Here is an 18,281-nt window from a genome sequence, read left to right on the forward strand (position 1 = left end):
TCTCATGCAGAATCTTTTCAAACTACTGACAAGTCTATAAAATAGGAAATTGTGACCGGTCGACAGGGGATGCTTACTCCTCCTAGGCACCTGATCCCACCTCTGGTGTGTCCAGGGGTCCGTGTTAGCCTAACTATCTATATTGTATTGCTTATAGGAATTATGAATTATGAGATTGATCACTGTTCGTTATCTTCACCTTTCACTTTTCAACCAAAAATTGTTGATCTCAATCATTAAGCCGTAACACTCTCCAGTTCCACTTTGATATTGTAAAGGTCAGAGGTCGGGGAAGGCAATCTATCCACTATAATCTTTTAAAGGACTGCATTCACCCAGATAGTCATTTATCTCAGACGTGGTTGAGGCGGTCAGAATTAGGCATAGTGATGGAGTGCTGGGTTGATACAACACCTGATTTGCTAAAACTGAATGTTGAGCCACAAGGATGGCTAACTTTGTAATAATCATCCAAGCAAAAATGAGTGAAAGTGACAAATTACTTGACAACATAATCACAACAGATATTGATGAACTCTAATCTGGTCGTAGCTTAGTACAATCCTCAATAACATCCAGTACAATTATGGTTTTGGAAAAGGTTGGGGAAACCTTGGGCAATCTTAACTCAGATTTAAGACAAACAACATATACAATCCGAAGCAAACAAGATTCAACCTTAGAAGAACCAAGTACAAATAATGGTAAATCAGGGGGAGGGGGGGTTATCAGCAACTTTAGACAGACAGTCAGATATCATTTTAAACCAAGAATGACTTTTGTCTGAATCATTAAAGAGTCGGAGAGAGGTGATGAAAAGACAAGTAAAGCTATTTTCAAATATGATGGAAGGCCTCATACAGATCCTGGAGCGCTCGCTTAGCCAAGGGGACAACCCAAGACAGGCACATGCATGTAACAAGGGCCACAGGTCATGGTTGGTTGACAGTCAAAGCGACAGCCCCAGACTTTACCAGCATTATCAGCATGGAAAGGGATCCCGAAATACTTCAGATTGCTTTGGATATTCCACGACTTTTAGACTAAAACTATCAAAGTGTAGGTTTTTTTCAAGCAAGCGGTTTGGGGTGGGAGGGGGGTGGGCACTGGATCAGCAAAGAGGGAATTGTACAGGATTGGCCCCTACCAATCAAGGATGTACAAGCCTTTCTAGGTGTAACAAATTATCATCGACTTTTTTCTGAAGGAGAGACTATTGTCTCCACCTATTTTGGTCTATCCATTTATCTGATTTGCCTTGTGGTGGATGCAAACACTGCGCCAAAATAAACAAGACATGGTCCAAATTTCATTCTGATATAGATGATGTTGTACTCCTGGGAGTCACGAGATATTTCAACATAGATTCTGTCTGTAACCCAAACCTCATTCAGATCCCTATGACACTGATTCTGATATTTGCTCTGAAGGACACAGTGTCTAACGGCATGAGGCAGAGACAAGGATTGGTATAGCAAATACGTAGATTGGGGAAATTACACAAATGGAAGACATGCTATATAGAAAACATGTTGTCATCTATTACAAAATGCGAAGAGATAGTAGGGGAAAACCTTAAAAGTGCAGCAAGGAGACAGAAGCATCAACATGATTTGCTCGTCTATGAGAGGTCCTACACCCCCGGTGACCTAGTATAAATTATGGATGATGATGAAAGAGTGGGAAGGAATCCAGAACTACAGCCACTATGGAGTGGACCCGCAATAGTTGCCAGGAGACGTGGTCCTGTAATGTAAGAACTCCATCAAAACGAAAGGATCTAAGGTACTCCATCACAACCGTCTTAAGCCTTGTCTTCTCGAGACATTGTCAAGTTGGGTCTCAAAAGCTCAAAGAAAACTACAGTATTGTGCACATTTCGATGGAGAGGAAAGACGTTCTAATTTTTGGGATGACTGTAAGAACAAGGATCCGGAGATTCTTAGTGAAACTGGTGAAGAGAGGACGTCAAATGATAACAAGGAAATTCAGGAGGAACAAAATAATCTGCACTGGAAAAAGAGACTAAATTTGGAGATAAAGGATTCCTCCGAGGAAGACCGAATGAAAAGAAACTCCTTGAAGAGGTATAGATATGGAAGAAATGTTCAATCCCCATCCAAATACACAACCTAGGACTACTTGGCTATTTGAACTCTAACTGTTTGATTTACATTTTGTGTTAACTTAAATGCATAACATGTTCTTTAGAAAGACAGGGGGAGTAGCGTAGTGCATGCGAGTTGTCGGGCTCGAAAATCGGGCTCGGTATGCAGCAAATGTCTAAGAAATAAAGTTACGAAGTTCGGACGCTCTCTCGTCTTCTTGATTACTTTGGAACCTTGTGTTGCCATTAGGACCAACGTAACATTTAAACATCACAATATTACATTTTTTGAGATGGTGATGTAAGAATACAACGATATTTGACCTGAACCGTGTGCAATTTTTTCTGTGCCGCAAAGCGAAGGTTTTTGTATAAGGGTAGCTCTCTAATATATCCTAACATTTTCCGAGTGAGCTACAGATCTGCAGCTAGATATGTTGCTGCTAGTTGTCTTGTACAATCAATGCCAAAAATTCTTTGAGACGTTATGAAACATCCTGTACAATATCTTATAACCATGGTATGTTTACACATTAAGATTAATTACATGCGTTTAAGAATTGTTTTCTTTCTTTTCAAGTGTTAATATTCTTCCAGGCCTACATCTCTACACCCCGTGTTTGAAATCGCTGTACAAACGACGAACGTCACTTGCGATAACAGAAGCAATGACTAGTACAATGACAGTAATTCCTAAGATACTCCCAATGGCGGCAGCGGATGTGCGTGAGTCTGTAGCGGAAATCCTCCGTCGTAACGAGCTGGATAGCAAGGTTTTGTTCACACTCAGGACCTTTTTCAACACTTCTACCTTCCTTTTCAGCTGAGTTTCACTCTGGATGATGACGAGATTTTTCATTCTTTTACAAGGGCATAGACAACCTATGGTGAAAATTTGAATTTAGGTATGCAGAGGGTGATGTACGGATCAAACGTAGCGGTTTTTCGGATATGATCTTTAGAATGAAAAGTGAAGATAACGAACAGTGATCTATCTCATAACTCCTATAAGCAATGCAAAATAGAGAGTTGGGCAAACACTGACTCCTGGGCACACAAGAGGTGGAATTAGATGCCTAGGAGGAGTAAGCATCCCCTGTAAACCGGTCACACCCGCTATGGGCCCTATACATGTATCTTGATCAGGTAAACGGAGTTATCCATAGTCAAAATCAGAGTGCAAAGAACGGCCTAGCAATCGGTATGAAACACATCAGACAGCATTTGACACAATGATAGGTTGTATTGACAAACTAGATCGTTATAACGACCAGAGAAGAATGGAGGTCCCGTGTCATGAGAGGCGTTTGAACGATAAAGAACCCTCACTGCTACGGTTCTAAGCGTCATGCATAGGTAAAAATTTGTGACATTTCACTTAAAACTGGTGACGTCTCTAAATGAAAGAAAATTCTCGAATGGGGCATAAAACAATAAATAAAGAACCAAAAGTTTCTAATTTCAAAAGTCAACCAAAGGGCTGATAAGTTTGTATTTTACAGGAATACGTTTTGTCTCTTTACACTAAGCATATATTTGCTGAAATACTACAACGTAATTTAAACAGAATTTGGGAGTATTGTTGATCAGAAATTGTCTGCAAAGTATTAATTAAATTTTATGCAAACCTACTCGGTTACAAAACATCGTTTTACACAATTTATGAATTCCCATGAAGCAGAATTTAATTTTTTTTAAACTTCTATGTGAGAAGAAAACTCTCTTCTTGTGGCCTTCAATTCGACATTTAGATATATTGACGATGTAATATCTATTAACAATAATAATTTTCATTCATATGTCGATTCAATATATCCCAGTGAACTCGAAATAAAAGACCCAACAGAGTCGTCAACTTCTGCTTCATACTTAGATTGATTGTTTTGATTGTTTTGCTGTTTTCCGCCGCAATCAATAATTTTTCAGTTATCTGGTGGTGCCCAGTTTTTATTGATGGAAGAGAAAGTCCAGATGTAATGTACCTGCGAAGAGAGATCACCGACCGTCCGAAAGTAAACTGTGAAACTTTTTCACTTACCGGAGCGAGCGTGATTCAAACCCGCGCAGACCAGAGGTGAGAGGGCATGTGATTTTGAGCGCGATGCTCTAACCACTCGGCCACGGAGGCCCCTTGCTTAGATATTTTATTGAAAGTAGATATTAACGGCAAACTAACAACTCAACTTTATGACAAACGCGATGATTTCAACTTCTCCATGTCAACTTCCCATATTTATGTAGCAATATTCCATTATCACTTGCATATGCTGTTTACATATCTCAAGTGTTTCAATACGCAAGAGCTTGTTTTGCGCATGGTTAGTTTTTAAATCGAAGCAGGCTACCGTTTAGAATCAGCATTTCGCAAATTATATATTCGGTATAACGATCTAGTTTGCCAATACAATCCATCATTGGGTCAAATGCTTTCTGACGTGTTTCATGCACATTGTTAAGCTGTTCTTTTCACACTGGATGTGACTACGGATAACTCCGTTTACCTGATCAAGAAATACGGCTAACGGCGGGTGTGACCGGCCGACAGAGGATGCTTACTCCTCCTAGGCACCTGATCCCACCTCTGGTATATCCAGGGGTCCGTGTTTGCCCAACTCTTTATCTTTTATTGCTTATAGGAGTTATGAGATTGATCACTGTTCGTTATCTTCGCCTTTCATGACATACCATAAATCACATTACTACACTATAATGAGTGTATTGATTTATTGTATCTTGATTAACGTCTCTATCGAGATTTTTTCACTCATATGGAGATGTCGCCAAGACCGGTGAAGGGCTTCAAATTTAAGCCTTTGCTCGGCGCTTACGGCCTTTGAGCAGTGAGGTTCTTTAGCGTTCCGCACCTACTGCGACACGGGACATCCATTTTAACGTCATCTCTGATGACCCGTGACATTCACTCCTCATGCCGATCGTTTGGCGATGAAACTGTCACTACCTGTTTTAACGACTTAGGTCTGTCGCGGCCGGGATTCAAAACCCGGCCTTCCGCATGCGGGGCAAACGCTCTAACCACTAGGCCACCGCGGCGACTATATTGAATATTAGAGAATTCACGTACGTCAGTTACTCACCTCGTCTATTGGATGTAGTTAGTTCCTGGGTTTTTTGGGGTGTAGCTGTCTGGACGCCGGCTCTTGCAGTGGATAGTGTTGTCTGGAGACTGGATTTGGTAGTGGATGTTGTCTGGAGACTGGATTTGGTAGTGGCAAATGTTTTCTTGAAACTGGATTCGGTAGTGGGCAATGTTTTCTTGAGTCTGGATTTGGTAGTGGGTGATGTTGTCTGGAGACTGGATTTGGTAGTGAGCAATGTTATCTGGAGTCTGGATTCGGTAGTGGGTGATGTTGTCTGGAGATTTGATTTGGTATTGGGTGATGTTGTCTGGAAACTTGATTTGGTAGTGGGTGATGTTGTCTGGAGTCTGGATTTGGTAGTGAGCAATGTTGTCTGCAGATTTGATTTGGTAGTGGTTGATTTTGTCTGGCGACTAGATTTGGTAGTGGTTGATGTTGTCTGGAGACTGGATTCGGTAGTGGGCAATGTTTTCTGGAGTCTGGATTTGGTAGTGGGTGATGTTGTCTGGAGACTGGATTTGGTAGTGAGCAATGTTGTCTGGAATCTGGATTTGGTAGTGGGTGATGTTGTCTGCAGTCTGGATTTGGTAGTGAGCAATGTTATCTGGAGTCTGGATTTGGTAGTGGGTGATGTTGTCTGCAGATTTGATTTGGTAGTGGTTGTTTTTGTCTGGCGACTAGATTTGGTAGTGGTTGATGTTGTCTGGAGACTGGATTTGGTAGTGGGTGGTGTTGTCTGGAGTCTGGATATGGTAGTGGGCAATGTTGACTGGAGACTGGATTTGGTAGTGGCAAATGTTTTCTGGAAACTGGATTCGGTAGTGGGCAATGTTTTCTGGAGTCTGGATTTGGTAGTGGGTGATGTTGTGTGGAGACTTGATTTGGTAGTGGGTGATGTTGTTTGGAGACTTGGTTTGGTAGTGGGTGATGTTGTCTGGAAACTTGATTTGTTAGTGAGCAATGTTGTCTGGAGTCTAGATTTGGTAGTGGGTGATGTTGTCTGCAGATTTGATTTGGTAGTGGTTGTTTTTGTCTGGCGACTAGATTTGGTAGTGGTTGATGTTGTCTGGAGACTGGATTTGGTAGTGGGTGATTTTGTCTGGAGATTGGATTTGGTAGTGGGTGATTTTGTCTGGAGATTGGATTTGGTAGTGGGTGATGTTGTCTGGAGACTGGATTTGGTAGTGGCCAATGTTTTCTGGAGTCTGGATTTGGTAGTGGGTGATGTTGTCTGGAGTCTGGATTTGGTAGTGGGTGATGTTGTCTGGAGTCTGGATTTGGTAGTGGGTGATGTTGTCTGGAGACTTGATTTGGTAGTGGGTGATGTTGTCTGGAGACTTGTTTTAGTAGTGGGTGATGTTGTCTGGAGTCTGGATTTGGTAGTGAGCAATGTTGTCTGGAGTCTGGATTTGGTAGTGGGTGATGTTGTCTGGAGTCTGGATTCGGTAGTGGGAAATATTTTCTGGAGTCTGGATTTGGTAGTGCATGATGTTGTCTGGAGACTAGATTTGGTAGAGGGTGATGTTGTCTGGAGACTTGATTTGGTAGTGGGTGATGTTGTGTGGAGACTTGATTTGGTCGTGGGTGATGTTGTCTGGAGTTTGGATTTGGTAGTGGGTGATGTTGTCAGGAGTTTGGATTTGGTAGTGGGTGATGTTGTCTGGAGTCTGGATATGGTAGTGGGTAATGTTGACTGGAGACTGGATTTTGTAGTGGCAAATGTTTTCTGGAAACTGGATTCGGTAGTGGGCAATGTTTTCTGGAGTCTGGATTTGGTAGTGGTTGATGTTGTCTGGAGACTAGATTTCGTAGAGGGTGATGTTGTCTGAAAACTTGATTTGATAGTGGGTGATGTTGTCTGGAGACTTGTTTTGGTAGTGGGTGATGTTGTCTGGAGTCTGGATTTGGTAGTGAGCAATATTGTCTGGAGTCTGGATTTGGTAGTGGGTGATGTTGTCTGGAGTCTGGATTCGGTAGTGGGTGATGTTGTCTGGAGACTGGATTTGGTAGTGAGCAATGTTGACTGGAGTCTGGATTTGGTAGTTGGCAATGTTGACTGGAGTTTCGATTTGGTAGTGGGTGATGTTGTCTGGAGTCTGGATTTGGTAGTGAGCAATGTTGTCTGGAGTCTGGATTTGGTAGTGGGTGATGTTGTCTGGAGTCTGGATATGGTAGTTCGCAATGTTGACTGGAGACTGGATTCGGTATTGGCAAATGTTTTCTGGAAACTGGATTCGGTAGTAAGCAATGTTTTCTGAAATCTGGATTTGGTAGTGGTTGATGTTGTCTGGAGACGAGATTTGGAAGAGGGTGATGTTGTCTGGAAACTTGAGTTGGTAGTGGGTGATGTTGTCTGGAGACTTGGTTTGGTAGTGGGTGATGTTGTCTGGAGTTTGGATTTGGTAGTGAGCAATGTGGTCTGGAGTCTGGATTTGGTAGTGGGTGATGTTGTCTGGAAACTTGATTTGGTAGTGGTTGGTTTTGTCTGGCGACTAGATTTGGTAGTGGTTGATGTTGTCTGGAGACTGGATTCGGTCGTGGGCAATGTTTTCTGGAGTTTTGATTTGGTAGTGGGTGATGTTGTCTGGAGTCTGAATATGGTAGTGGGCAATGTTGACAGGAGACTGGATTTGGTAGTGGCAAATGTTTTCTGGAAACTAGATTCGGTAGTGAGCAATGTTTTCTGGAGTCTGGATTTGGTGGTGGGTGATGTTGTCTGGAAACTTGATTTGGTAGTGGGTGATGTTGTCTGGAGACTTGGTTTGGTAGTGGGTGATGTTGTCTGGAGTCTGGATTTGGTAATGAGCAATGTTGTCTGGAGTCTGGATTTAGTAGTGGGTGATGTTGTCTGCAGATTTGATTTGGTAGTGGTTGTTTTTGTCTGGCGACTAGATTTGGTAGTGGTTGATGTTGTCTGGAGACTGGATTCGGTAGTGGACAATGTTTTCTGGAGTCTGGATTTGGTAGTGGTTGATGTTGTCTGGAGACTGGATTCGGTAGTGGGCAATGTTTTCTGGAGTTTCGATTTGGTAGTGGGTGATATTGTCTGGAGTCTGAATTTGGTAGTGAGCAATGTTGTCTGGAGTCTGGATTTGGTAGTGGGTGATGTTGTCTGGAAACTTGATTTGGTAGCGGGTGTTGTCTGGAGACTTGGTTTGGTAGTGGGTGATGTTGCCGACTAGATTTGGTAGTGGTTGATGTTGTCTGGAGACTGGATTTGGTAGTGGGTGATTTTGTCTGGAGTCTGGATATGGTAGTGGGCAATATTGTCTGGAGACTGGATTTGGTAGTGGCCAATGTTTTCTGAAAACTGGATTCGGTAGTGGGTGATGTTGTCTGGAGTCTGGATTTGGTAGTGGGTGATGTTGTCTGGAGTCTGGATTTGGTAGTGGGTGATGTTGTCTGGAGACTTGATTTGGTAGTGGGTGATGTTGTGTGGAGACTTGATTTGGTAGTGGGTGATGTTGTCTGGAGTTTGGATTTGGTAGTGGGTGATGTTGTCTGGAGTTTGGATTTGGTAGAGGGTGATGTTGTCTGGAGACTTGATTTGGTAGTGGCCAATATTGTCTGGAGTCTGGATTTGGTAGTGGGTTTTGTATGGACATTAAGACTTGTGAATGAAGTTGTCTGGGAACTGGACCTTGTAGTAGATAATGCTGTCTGGACTGTTCGCTTGATTGCAGATAATGTTTTCTGGACAGTGGATATAGTTGCTGTTAATGTTGTCTGGACACTGGGCTTCGTAGTAGATTAATAGAATTCATTAGTAGGGTTGTGGAATTCAAAAATTTCACCGAAGGGACAAGATTGACAGTCTAGGACGAGACTTTGTCGAGTGCTATACAGTGAATCTTGTTCCAGTAAATAATGAAATATTATTTTTTCACATTTTACCCACGGTTTAGTGCATTGAATTGGTAGCTTTGAAAAATTCTAAATTGTTAAAATCTTCATTTAAACTTAAATGCAAAAACAGGCAGAAAGAGCATATCCGATAACGGTTTACTTTTTAAACTAACAAAATCTCAAGACTGTCCCCAGAAATCGACATCAAATCGAAATAGAAACAAACAGTGCAACTTATTGTGCTTTACCGTGTAATGTAAATCATAGAATGTCATAATCAAAGACGTTGTAGCAGTGCAAGATTAATAAAATCCTTCATTAGTACGAGTATGGAATTGAGAAATTCCACAAGGGAACAACATTCACAGTCTAGGAGGAGGCTTTCCTGAGTGAATCTTGTCCAACAAGTGGAATTTTCCTATCCTACAGGAGAAAATAATGAAGGTTTAATTTTTCTTCCATTTTATCCACAATTTAGACTAGTGCAATAATTCAGGAAAAGAAAGTCAGAAAGAGCATATCCAAAAATGGTTTACACTTTGTGTAAACTAAAAATCCCAAGGTTGGTCCACAAAAAGCTATATCAAATCGAAATTTGAAGAGAACAACACAAAATATTTAACTTCACTATCTAACGTAAATCATTGAAAATAGGACGCCATAACCAATAACGTCTCTACAGAAGACAGAAAAATATCATATCAATGGCTGTCTGACTTGGGTAATTTTGGCCTTGCATTGGTGATTAGGTTAGAAAGAGAAATGTTACATGGTTGTCTTACACAGGAAAACGTAGTGTTATACTTGTAATTTTGTGAGAAAATGATGTCTGGACCCTAGTTTGATAATGTTGACGCAACAGTGGGCGTGGTTGTAGGTGTTTTCTGAACAGTGGGTGTGGTACTAAGTAATTGTGATGTTTGGTCATGGGACCTTGTAGTCGGAGAAGCAGTCTGTGTTTGTCAAAGCTATCTAATTAACTAACATTTATCGGGCAATTTTTGGTGTTTAGAATAATTAGACTGCCAGAAATTTCTAAAAAAAAAAAAAAAAAAAAAAAAAAATCTTGTCGCTTTATTTATTTAGCGGAATTTCCTGTAACTAATTTGATGAAAAGGGAAAATTTGGTGCTTTAGGGAATTTTTCTCAACCGCCAGAGTCAACATTTCATGCATACCCTATATACGATAATCTTCCTTGAAGAAAAAAAAGTGATAGACTTACTGTTTTTGTCGTTGTTCTGGTTGTCGTTTTTGTTGTTGTTTGCGCAAGTGCTATCAATATATAAATTGACAATGAGGCGAGATTTTAAAACAAATGTCGTCCAATATATCTAATCAATGGAAAATACGAATTGCACGACTCTTTTGGATCTGTTGTATTAGTTTTGAAATATTAGGGGGGGAAACACTTAGAAAAATATGTAAAGTCTCCGCAAGGTGTGACATCCGTTTCCATCGTACTCATGTACATAAAATACGCATACGCTTGAATGTCCATTCTCAGTGGTCTCAATGTCGCGATAGCCGAGTGGTTACATCTCTTCCCGTCGTTACCAGGAGGTACCGGGTTCGAATCTCAATCACGGCGCCATGTAAATCATAAGACGTTTACCATTGACCACTGACCTGTTTTTAAATTCTTATGAAACAGAATTTATTCAAAAATATCTACGTCAGAAGAAACAATATCTTGCTGTGACCTTCAATTCAACATTTAGATATATCGATGACGTTTTATCTATTAACAATCATAATTTTCAATCCTATGTCGATTCGATATATCCACGTGAACTCGAAATAAAATACACCACAGAGTCGTCCATTTTGCTTCATACTTAGATATTTTATTGAAAGAAGATATCAATGGCAAACTAAAAACTCAACTTTATGACAAACGGAATGATTTAAGCTTCTCCATAGTCAACTTCCCATATTTACGTAGCAATAGTTCATTATTACCTGCATATGGTGTTTATATCTCTCAACTGATTCGATACGCAAGAGTTTGTTCTTTGCATGACCAGTTTTTAAATAGAGGCAGGCTACTGATAAACAAGTTGATGATGCAAGGTTTCAACAGTCTCGTTTGAAAATCAGGATTTCACAAATTCTATGGTCGTTATAACGCTCTAGTTGCCAATGCAACCTATCATTAGGTCAAATGCTGTTTGACGTGTTTCATGCACATTGTTAGCCCGTTCTTAGCACACTGATTTTGACTACGGATAACTCCGTTTATCTGATCAAGATATAAGGCTCACGGTGGGTGTGACCGGTCGACAGGGGATGCTTCCACTTCCTGGACACCTGATCCAACCTCTGGTGTGTCTAGGGATCCGTGTTTGCCCAGCTCTATATTTTGTATTGCTTGTAGGAGTTATAGGATTGATCACTTTTCGTTATCTTCGCATTTCGTTTCCAATAAGTAGTGAGCGTTCTTTCGTCAAACGGCCAGTATTAACGGCAAACTGACAACTCAATTGTATGACAAACGGGATGATTTCAGCTTCTCCATCGTCAACTTCCCATATTTATGTAGCAATATTCCATTATCACCTGCATATGGTGTTTATAACTGATTCGATACGCAAGAGCTTGTTCTGCGTATAGTCAGTTTTTAAATCGAGGCAAGCTACTGACAAACAAGTTGATGGTACAGGGGTTTCAACAGTCTCGATTGAAGTCATCATTTCGCAAATTCTATGGTCGTTATAACGCTCTAGTTCGTTAATACAACATATCATTGCGTCAAATGCTGTCTGACATGTTTTATACCGATTGTTAGACCATTTTTGGCACACTGATTTTGACTACGGATAACTCCGTTTAACTGATCAGGATATAGGGCTCACGACGAGGGTGACCGGTCGACAGGGGATGCTTACTCCTCCTAGGCACCTGACCCCACCTCTGGTGTATCCAGGGGTCCGTGTTTGCCAAACTATCTATTTTGTATTGCTTGTTGGAGTTAAGAGATTGATCACTGTTCGTTATCTTCACCTTTCATTACAAGTAAATGACACGGTTCGTGGGGAAATGACCTTAAAAAGAAACTCCCTTTCATGGTAGGTGTTTCCACGATACAGAACCATCACTGTTACAGCCATTAACAGAGGTCAAATTTGTGACTCTTCACCTAAAGCTAATGGCGTCTCTCTGAAAGGAAATTCTCGAATGGACCGTAAAACAAAAATGATAGAGTACATTGTATCTCTTAAATTGAGGTTTCTGTTAAACTTACACGTGACCCTTTTGGAACATATTGCTGGATACTCGAACGAGCACACCGCATCAATCCATCCGTAACCCATGACATTCAACACACAATCTGCATTGCTATATAACCATATGTGTTGCCAATGTATGTTGTTTGGTTGGTATCTTCCCCACTTCGTGTAGGTAATGGTTTCATTTAACATGTTCACGAAGCTGTTCTCTGAGTACATGTCGTGCACCCCTATCCAGTAATAGCCGAGGATATTTAACCTGCAAAATGGAGTTTTATGCATTAAATGCCACAGGGAAAAAACATTTTTCATTCTAGTTCACGTTTTTTTAAATCACCAAATCAATGTTGTTTTTTCTACTTTTCAGTAATCGTACTATATCTCACAATATACACAAATACATTAATATGAATATGCCAGTAATAGACTCTGTGTAAATATATAGATATGTGGAAAAAAAGTATTGCAACACCAAAGTTAATCCTGTATTATATTTTTGAAAATAGAGCAATAATTTCGGATTCAGAAACGCATTTCGGTCTTAACTTTTGTTTGCAATATGCCTATATTCAATAATCTGTCGGTCGAGAATTGTCCGTGCGACTATTGTACTCACTTCCAAGAGTTTTGTATACAGTGCTTTACAATTTGAAAAATTAGGTTTACTTTTCTTTCACATCAAAATTATGGATCCTCTGCAAGTCTTCAATACAATCCAATGATATATTATTGGAATGAGGGAAGTACATATGACATTGAGACAAATTTGTCATCAAGTGAATCATCACCATTCAACCAATTGTAGAATCGTCAGAAAGTACAATTGTAGAATCGTCAGAAAGTATCATTTAACAAATGAGGTAAACCATCGTACTAGATCTGGAAGACCCCTTAAAATTTAAAATATCTGCTTGGGAGAATAATGCATTTAACAGGGATGGTAAGAACAAACGTTTACCTGAATAGCTCAGTTTTAAAAGGAATGGTTGCCGCATCCTTCGCTTTCAACGAGAACAGTGCGGAACCTCACATCTTGGAGGAAAGTCCATTGGTCGGACAAGAGTCGCTTTTTGCTACATATCACAGATGGATGAATGCGTGTATGGCGGCAACCTCGAACTGCATATGCTGAGCAAAATATTGTGAAGACGGTGGTGGTGGATCAGTTATGGTGTGGGGTTATGTTTCCTACGACTGTAAGCTGGGTCTTATCACTGTTAGGGGCAACCTTAATGCACAAAATTACCAATGGGACATTTTCGCTTGAAATATTTGCCTCATTTTGACATTCACTCTCTTCGACCAAGGCTAGTGTTCGTGACTGACAATGCCAAGCCACATCGTGCATTAACGTTTGCGTAAAGTCAGTTTCGACAATATCATAGCCTGCTCAAATCCCGATATGAACCCTATTGAGCACATCTGCGACACCATTTGTTACCGAGTTCGTCAAAGGACACCACCAATTCAAACATTAGATAAACTGACATATGGACTGCGTCAGGACTGGCAAACTCTACCATAAATGATTGAAAGCGTAAGACGACACCTAGAGTCCGTCATTTGTGTGAACAGAAGTTACAGTAAATATCAAAACCCTATTTGTTTTGCACGTAACAACATATTAACCTTATTTTATTTATTTCAATCATAATAGACATTTGAATCAGTAGATAGAGGCATAGTAATTTACTGTAAATTTTCCACAAAATACCACGTCTTCTTGTCATTGAAAAAAAATTATAATGAATAACAGTTTTCATGTTTGACGTAATTTTAATGGCATCACTTGATCTCTAGAAATGTGAAAACAGAACCAGTAAATGGTTTCAGAAAACATTTACTGATGCTGCTTTTACGTTTTTAGAGATCAAGTGATGTCATTAATGTAGCGTACAACCATGGTTTCTCAATTTAGACTGAGCTACTTGCTCATGATATTGATTAGCGATGTGGGTCCTCTCGGCTTTATTCCGAGATATTGAACAGCGATTGGCAGTAAAATGATTTGAGACAATGATCAGTTCAAATCACGTATAATTATAACAATATTTGACCAACTCAAAATTACTCACTTCAATTACTCAATATTGCTCAATATTTGTCTTTGTTCAATTTGACTCACTCTGTAATATGTTGACGGTGCTACCGTTTGAGCGAGCGGAGCTTCATGTTTAGTTTTCTCCCAGGGTTTTATGTTAAAAATCATTAAAACATATATACATTAATGTGATTGAAATATTTTTATGCTTTATATACATTTCATTTCTGCTGCCTTCACTGTGACGTGCGAAATGTTCTGAACTGTATGCTCTCAGTAGTCGACTGTCTCTACTTTCCTTTTTTCTACTCTCAATCTTTTCAAGTTACTAATTGTATGATGAAAATACCCAAACCTTTCAAGTTTGTAAACCTGCATGTAAACAGCACTGCCTTGGAACATAAAACACATTTCAATACAATGATAATTTTAAATAAATTGAACTATTGGGCATGTACATATATGCGCGGATCACCCACCCCACCACCACCATGCTCTCCTATCTAATTTTTAAAATAATGAAATTCATATGCTAATCCCCTTGTAACAATGGTATGTTCCAAAAGAGAAAATTAGAACAATTTTTATAGTATTGTACATAATCCTAGTTGTAACACAATGATGACATATTTCAGCATTCACATATAATTATTGAATAAAATTGCAACATATTTAAGCCCCTCTCCACTGTTGTTGTGAAGATACATTAATTAAGATTAATTCACAAAACTAGAATTAATTAATGATTTTTAAGTCGTTAATAGCAAGTGGCATGGTTGGTCATCATGAGGGAGGGGGGGGGGGGGTCATCGTGGTTTGCATTACCGGACATGTTAATTAAAAGGAAATGGATTCAAGCACTTATTATTCTTAGTCGCGAGAAAAAATATATTTTTAAAAAAAAATTCAATCCGACCGAATTCCGTAGATTTTTTGTAATTTTTTAAATAGCACTAATTCAGTACATGTGCTCCCTTACATATTCTAACAATTTTAAAAACCTTTTGTCTTGTTAGAATAATAGCGAGCGCAGCGAATGACTAGAGCGCGGGAAATAATCCGAGCTAAATCTAAACCTCTAACAAGGAAAATTTTTTGACGCCAATCCCAGAAGTCCCTTGTCAAAAATGGCTGAGATCTCGCAAAGTCACACCTTGGAATATGATTGTGAACTTACTTGGATTATCATCCTAATATTGTGGTCTCCTAGCTCCAAAATTCAGTGAACCATTAGGCGAAATGTTTAACGAAGTGCAATGCTGCGCTCGCTATAAATGAGAATAATGTAGCGGAAGTAAGGGTTCATTCGAGCAATGTCTCATTCCTATGTAAAGTATTTAATAATTTAAGGTAAGGTTTGCGACATTTTGACATGTAGCGAACAAAGTCATGTTGCATATCAATATGTTCAGTAGGAATTTATCTTTTAAAAATTGACTTTTTAATAAAAAAAAAAAAAAAAAAATGCCCGTGTCGTTTTTTGACCAGGTGGGTTTATTTTTTAGATGTTTTACATTTTCGGGATCTTTGTACAAAAGGGAATACTAGCGTTATAAAAACTACACGAGGCAAACTTATGGTGTAAAAAGCTGGTAAAAATTTTTAAAAGAGTATCATCTATAAGATTATACTAATTGGTAGAAAAAAATTATTTTAAAACACAAAAAATAGCACTTTTTATATCTTGAATAAAAATTAAATTGGTTGCCATGTCAACAAAAAATGCATAGTGAAGCAGCTTTACAAGGTCTACGTCCGAAAATTTTCACTTTAAACATAATATTTGGACTATAAACATTTAAGAAAGCAGTATAAAATTACTACCCATCGGGCTTTGTTTCCACGGTAACAGATTAAAAAGAATTATATACATTTATTGCATGGATGTTCGGGAGATATGAAGATTTATTCACCCGAGAAAAATGATATTCCCCGAGGGCAACGCCCTCGGGGAATATGATTTTTCTTGGGTGAATAAATCTTCATATCTCCCGAACATCCATGCAATAAATTGTTTATTATACCGAAACAAAGCAAAACTACAAAAGTGCGTTTGAAATTGGAGTCCGCTCATCTATACATTGTATGTAGCTGAGATTGCCCTAACGGTAACACCGCGCCGTCAACGTATAAAAGATTTTAAAAAACCCGACATATAGTAATATGATAACCAGTTTTCGTATTTCCATTCTCCATGAATGTTGATTTACTTGCATGTTTTTTGTATAAACCAAAACCAGGCGATTTAACTGTGTATCAGAGACCCGCATATTTTGTGCCTTACGAACTCTGAAAGTACAATGACTCGAACTTATTGTGACGTCACAATACACTTCGTCTACCTTTACGTTAAATTTATGAAAAATGCACGAGGCTGCCCAAGTGGTAAATATGATGGGGAAATATGATGTTTGAGAGGGAGATATGAAGTTTTGTCCTCCCTTGCACGTGACCGTCTAGACCAATCAGATTACGCGTTGCATGGCTTTCTCATACTGAGGTATAATAATATCTTCAATTTCCCGACAGGTTTTCCACCAATCTAATTAAAATCAGATCCTAGGATATGCGCTCACAATCGCAAAGTATACGGCGCGGATCTAAGAAGTCTGGTTTTAATTAGATTGGTTTTCCACGGTCCCGCTTCATCATAAATTCCATGTTTCATTAACTCGAACCTGTCTTATATACTTTATCTTTGAAATAAATCCCCTCTTCTTGTTCCATTGCTTGATGCATGTCTTTTAACAACTGTAACCTTCGCAACAATATAAAGCCCTGTCAGTGTTGGATCTAGAGGGGGGAGGGGGGGGGGGGGGTAACGTAAAGTTCGAAAAAATGACACTAATAAATCTTTTTTATGTCGACAAAATCCATCCCGTTATGCAGATGTTCCTCAGACAAAATTAAGACTATTTTAAGATATACTAGAGAAGACCCCTCTTTTATTCTTACGTGATCAAAGGCATATCAGTCGCGTTTTCTATGTACATTCCATAGTTCATGCGATAAGTTGCTCCATTAGCGCAAGTATATGTCATAGCATTGAACTATAAAGTGCATGTAATTAGAGAGGTAAAGCATCGTCAGTTTTATTTTTTCTTAAATGCTTGTGAATGTCATAAAAATTCCTAGTTTCGTTAATGTCGAACCTTGTGTTTGAGGATACTATTCACAAACAATGATCGATTATAACAGCATTAAAATAAATCCTACTTTCCCTAGCAAGATTCGCAGATATTTCATGTGATAATTTCATGGTTTCACAAAATATCAGCAACCGGTACCGATCATCATCTTTTACCAGAGCCATGCCGTTGTTTACAAACAACTTTCTTCATGTATTCCAAATGCTGATGCCCATTAGAGGCGATTTCAAGGTCACTACATAATTTTAATGGAAATTAACCGTAGTGCATATTACATATGTATATAAAAAAATTGTAGACTTTTATAATATCAAAGAAAATAATTCATAAATGATCATTTGAGAAGCATTATCATTATTTTCTCATGGAGATTTAATTACACATATGCCGCTTGACATTGGACAGCGGTAGTAGATAACAAGTAAATATTATGACAGTTTCCCTCGATACAACTATGACGTAAGAATTTTTTCATTATGACGTCATAAAGCGGGAAGTGCACTGAGGTATATCAAAAGTTATATCCCTGGATCCAGTTGCACGAACGTTAGTTAAAGTTAACTGGCCGTTAAAATTTAGTTAACGCGCCGTTAAATTTAACGGCAAGTTAAATGGGTTGCACGAAATTTAACTGACGGTTAACGCTCCGTTAAGTTGCTAATTTAACAGACAGATTTAACTGAGGTACGGGAGGTACATTAAACTATTTAACTAACAGTTAAAACAGGAATGGCGGACTTTTTATTGTTTGGCAACTTGTGGGAGGAAAGAAAAGAGCGGGTTTACAGAGAAAGACAAAGCATGGAAGACC

The 18,281-nt window shown here is 39.1% G+C and overlaps 1 protein-coding gene across 1 annotated transcript; it reads right to left on the reverse strand.

Moving 5' to 3' along the window:
- Window positions 1–5,194: 5,194 nt before the first annotated feature.
- On the reverse strand, window positions 5,195–9,326 carry LOC130048635 (mucin-2-like). Its single transcript, XM_056145634.1, has 3 exons — window positions 9,300–9,326; window positions 8,381–8,943; window positions 5,195–8,291 (listed from the first exon to the last, which is right to left on the reverse strand). The coding sequence occupies exons 1-3, from the start codon at window positions 9,324–9,326 to the stop codon at window positions 5,195–5,197; spliced, it is 3,687 nt and encodes a 1,228-aa protein (XP_056001609.1).
- Between the last annotated feature and the right edge of the window lie 8,955 nt (window positions 9,327–18,281).

The sequence above is a fragment of the Ostrea edulis genome, chromosome 7, assembly GCF_947568905.1.
Source record: "Ostrea edulis chromosome 7, xbOstEdul1.1, whole genome shotgun sequence".
Lineage (NCBI taxonomy): Eukaryota > Metazoa > Mollusca > Bivalvia > Ostreida > Ostreidae > Ostrea > Ostrea edulis.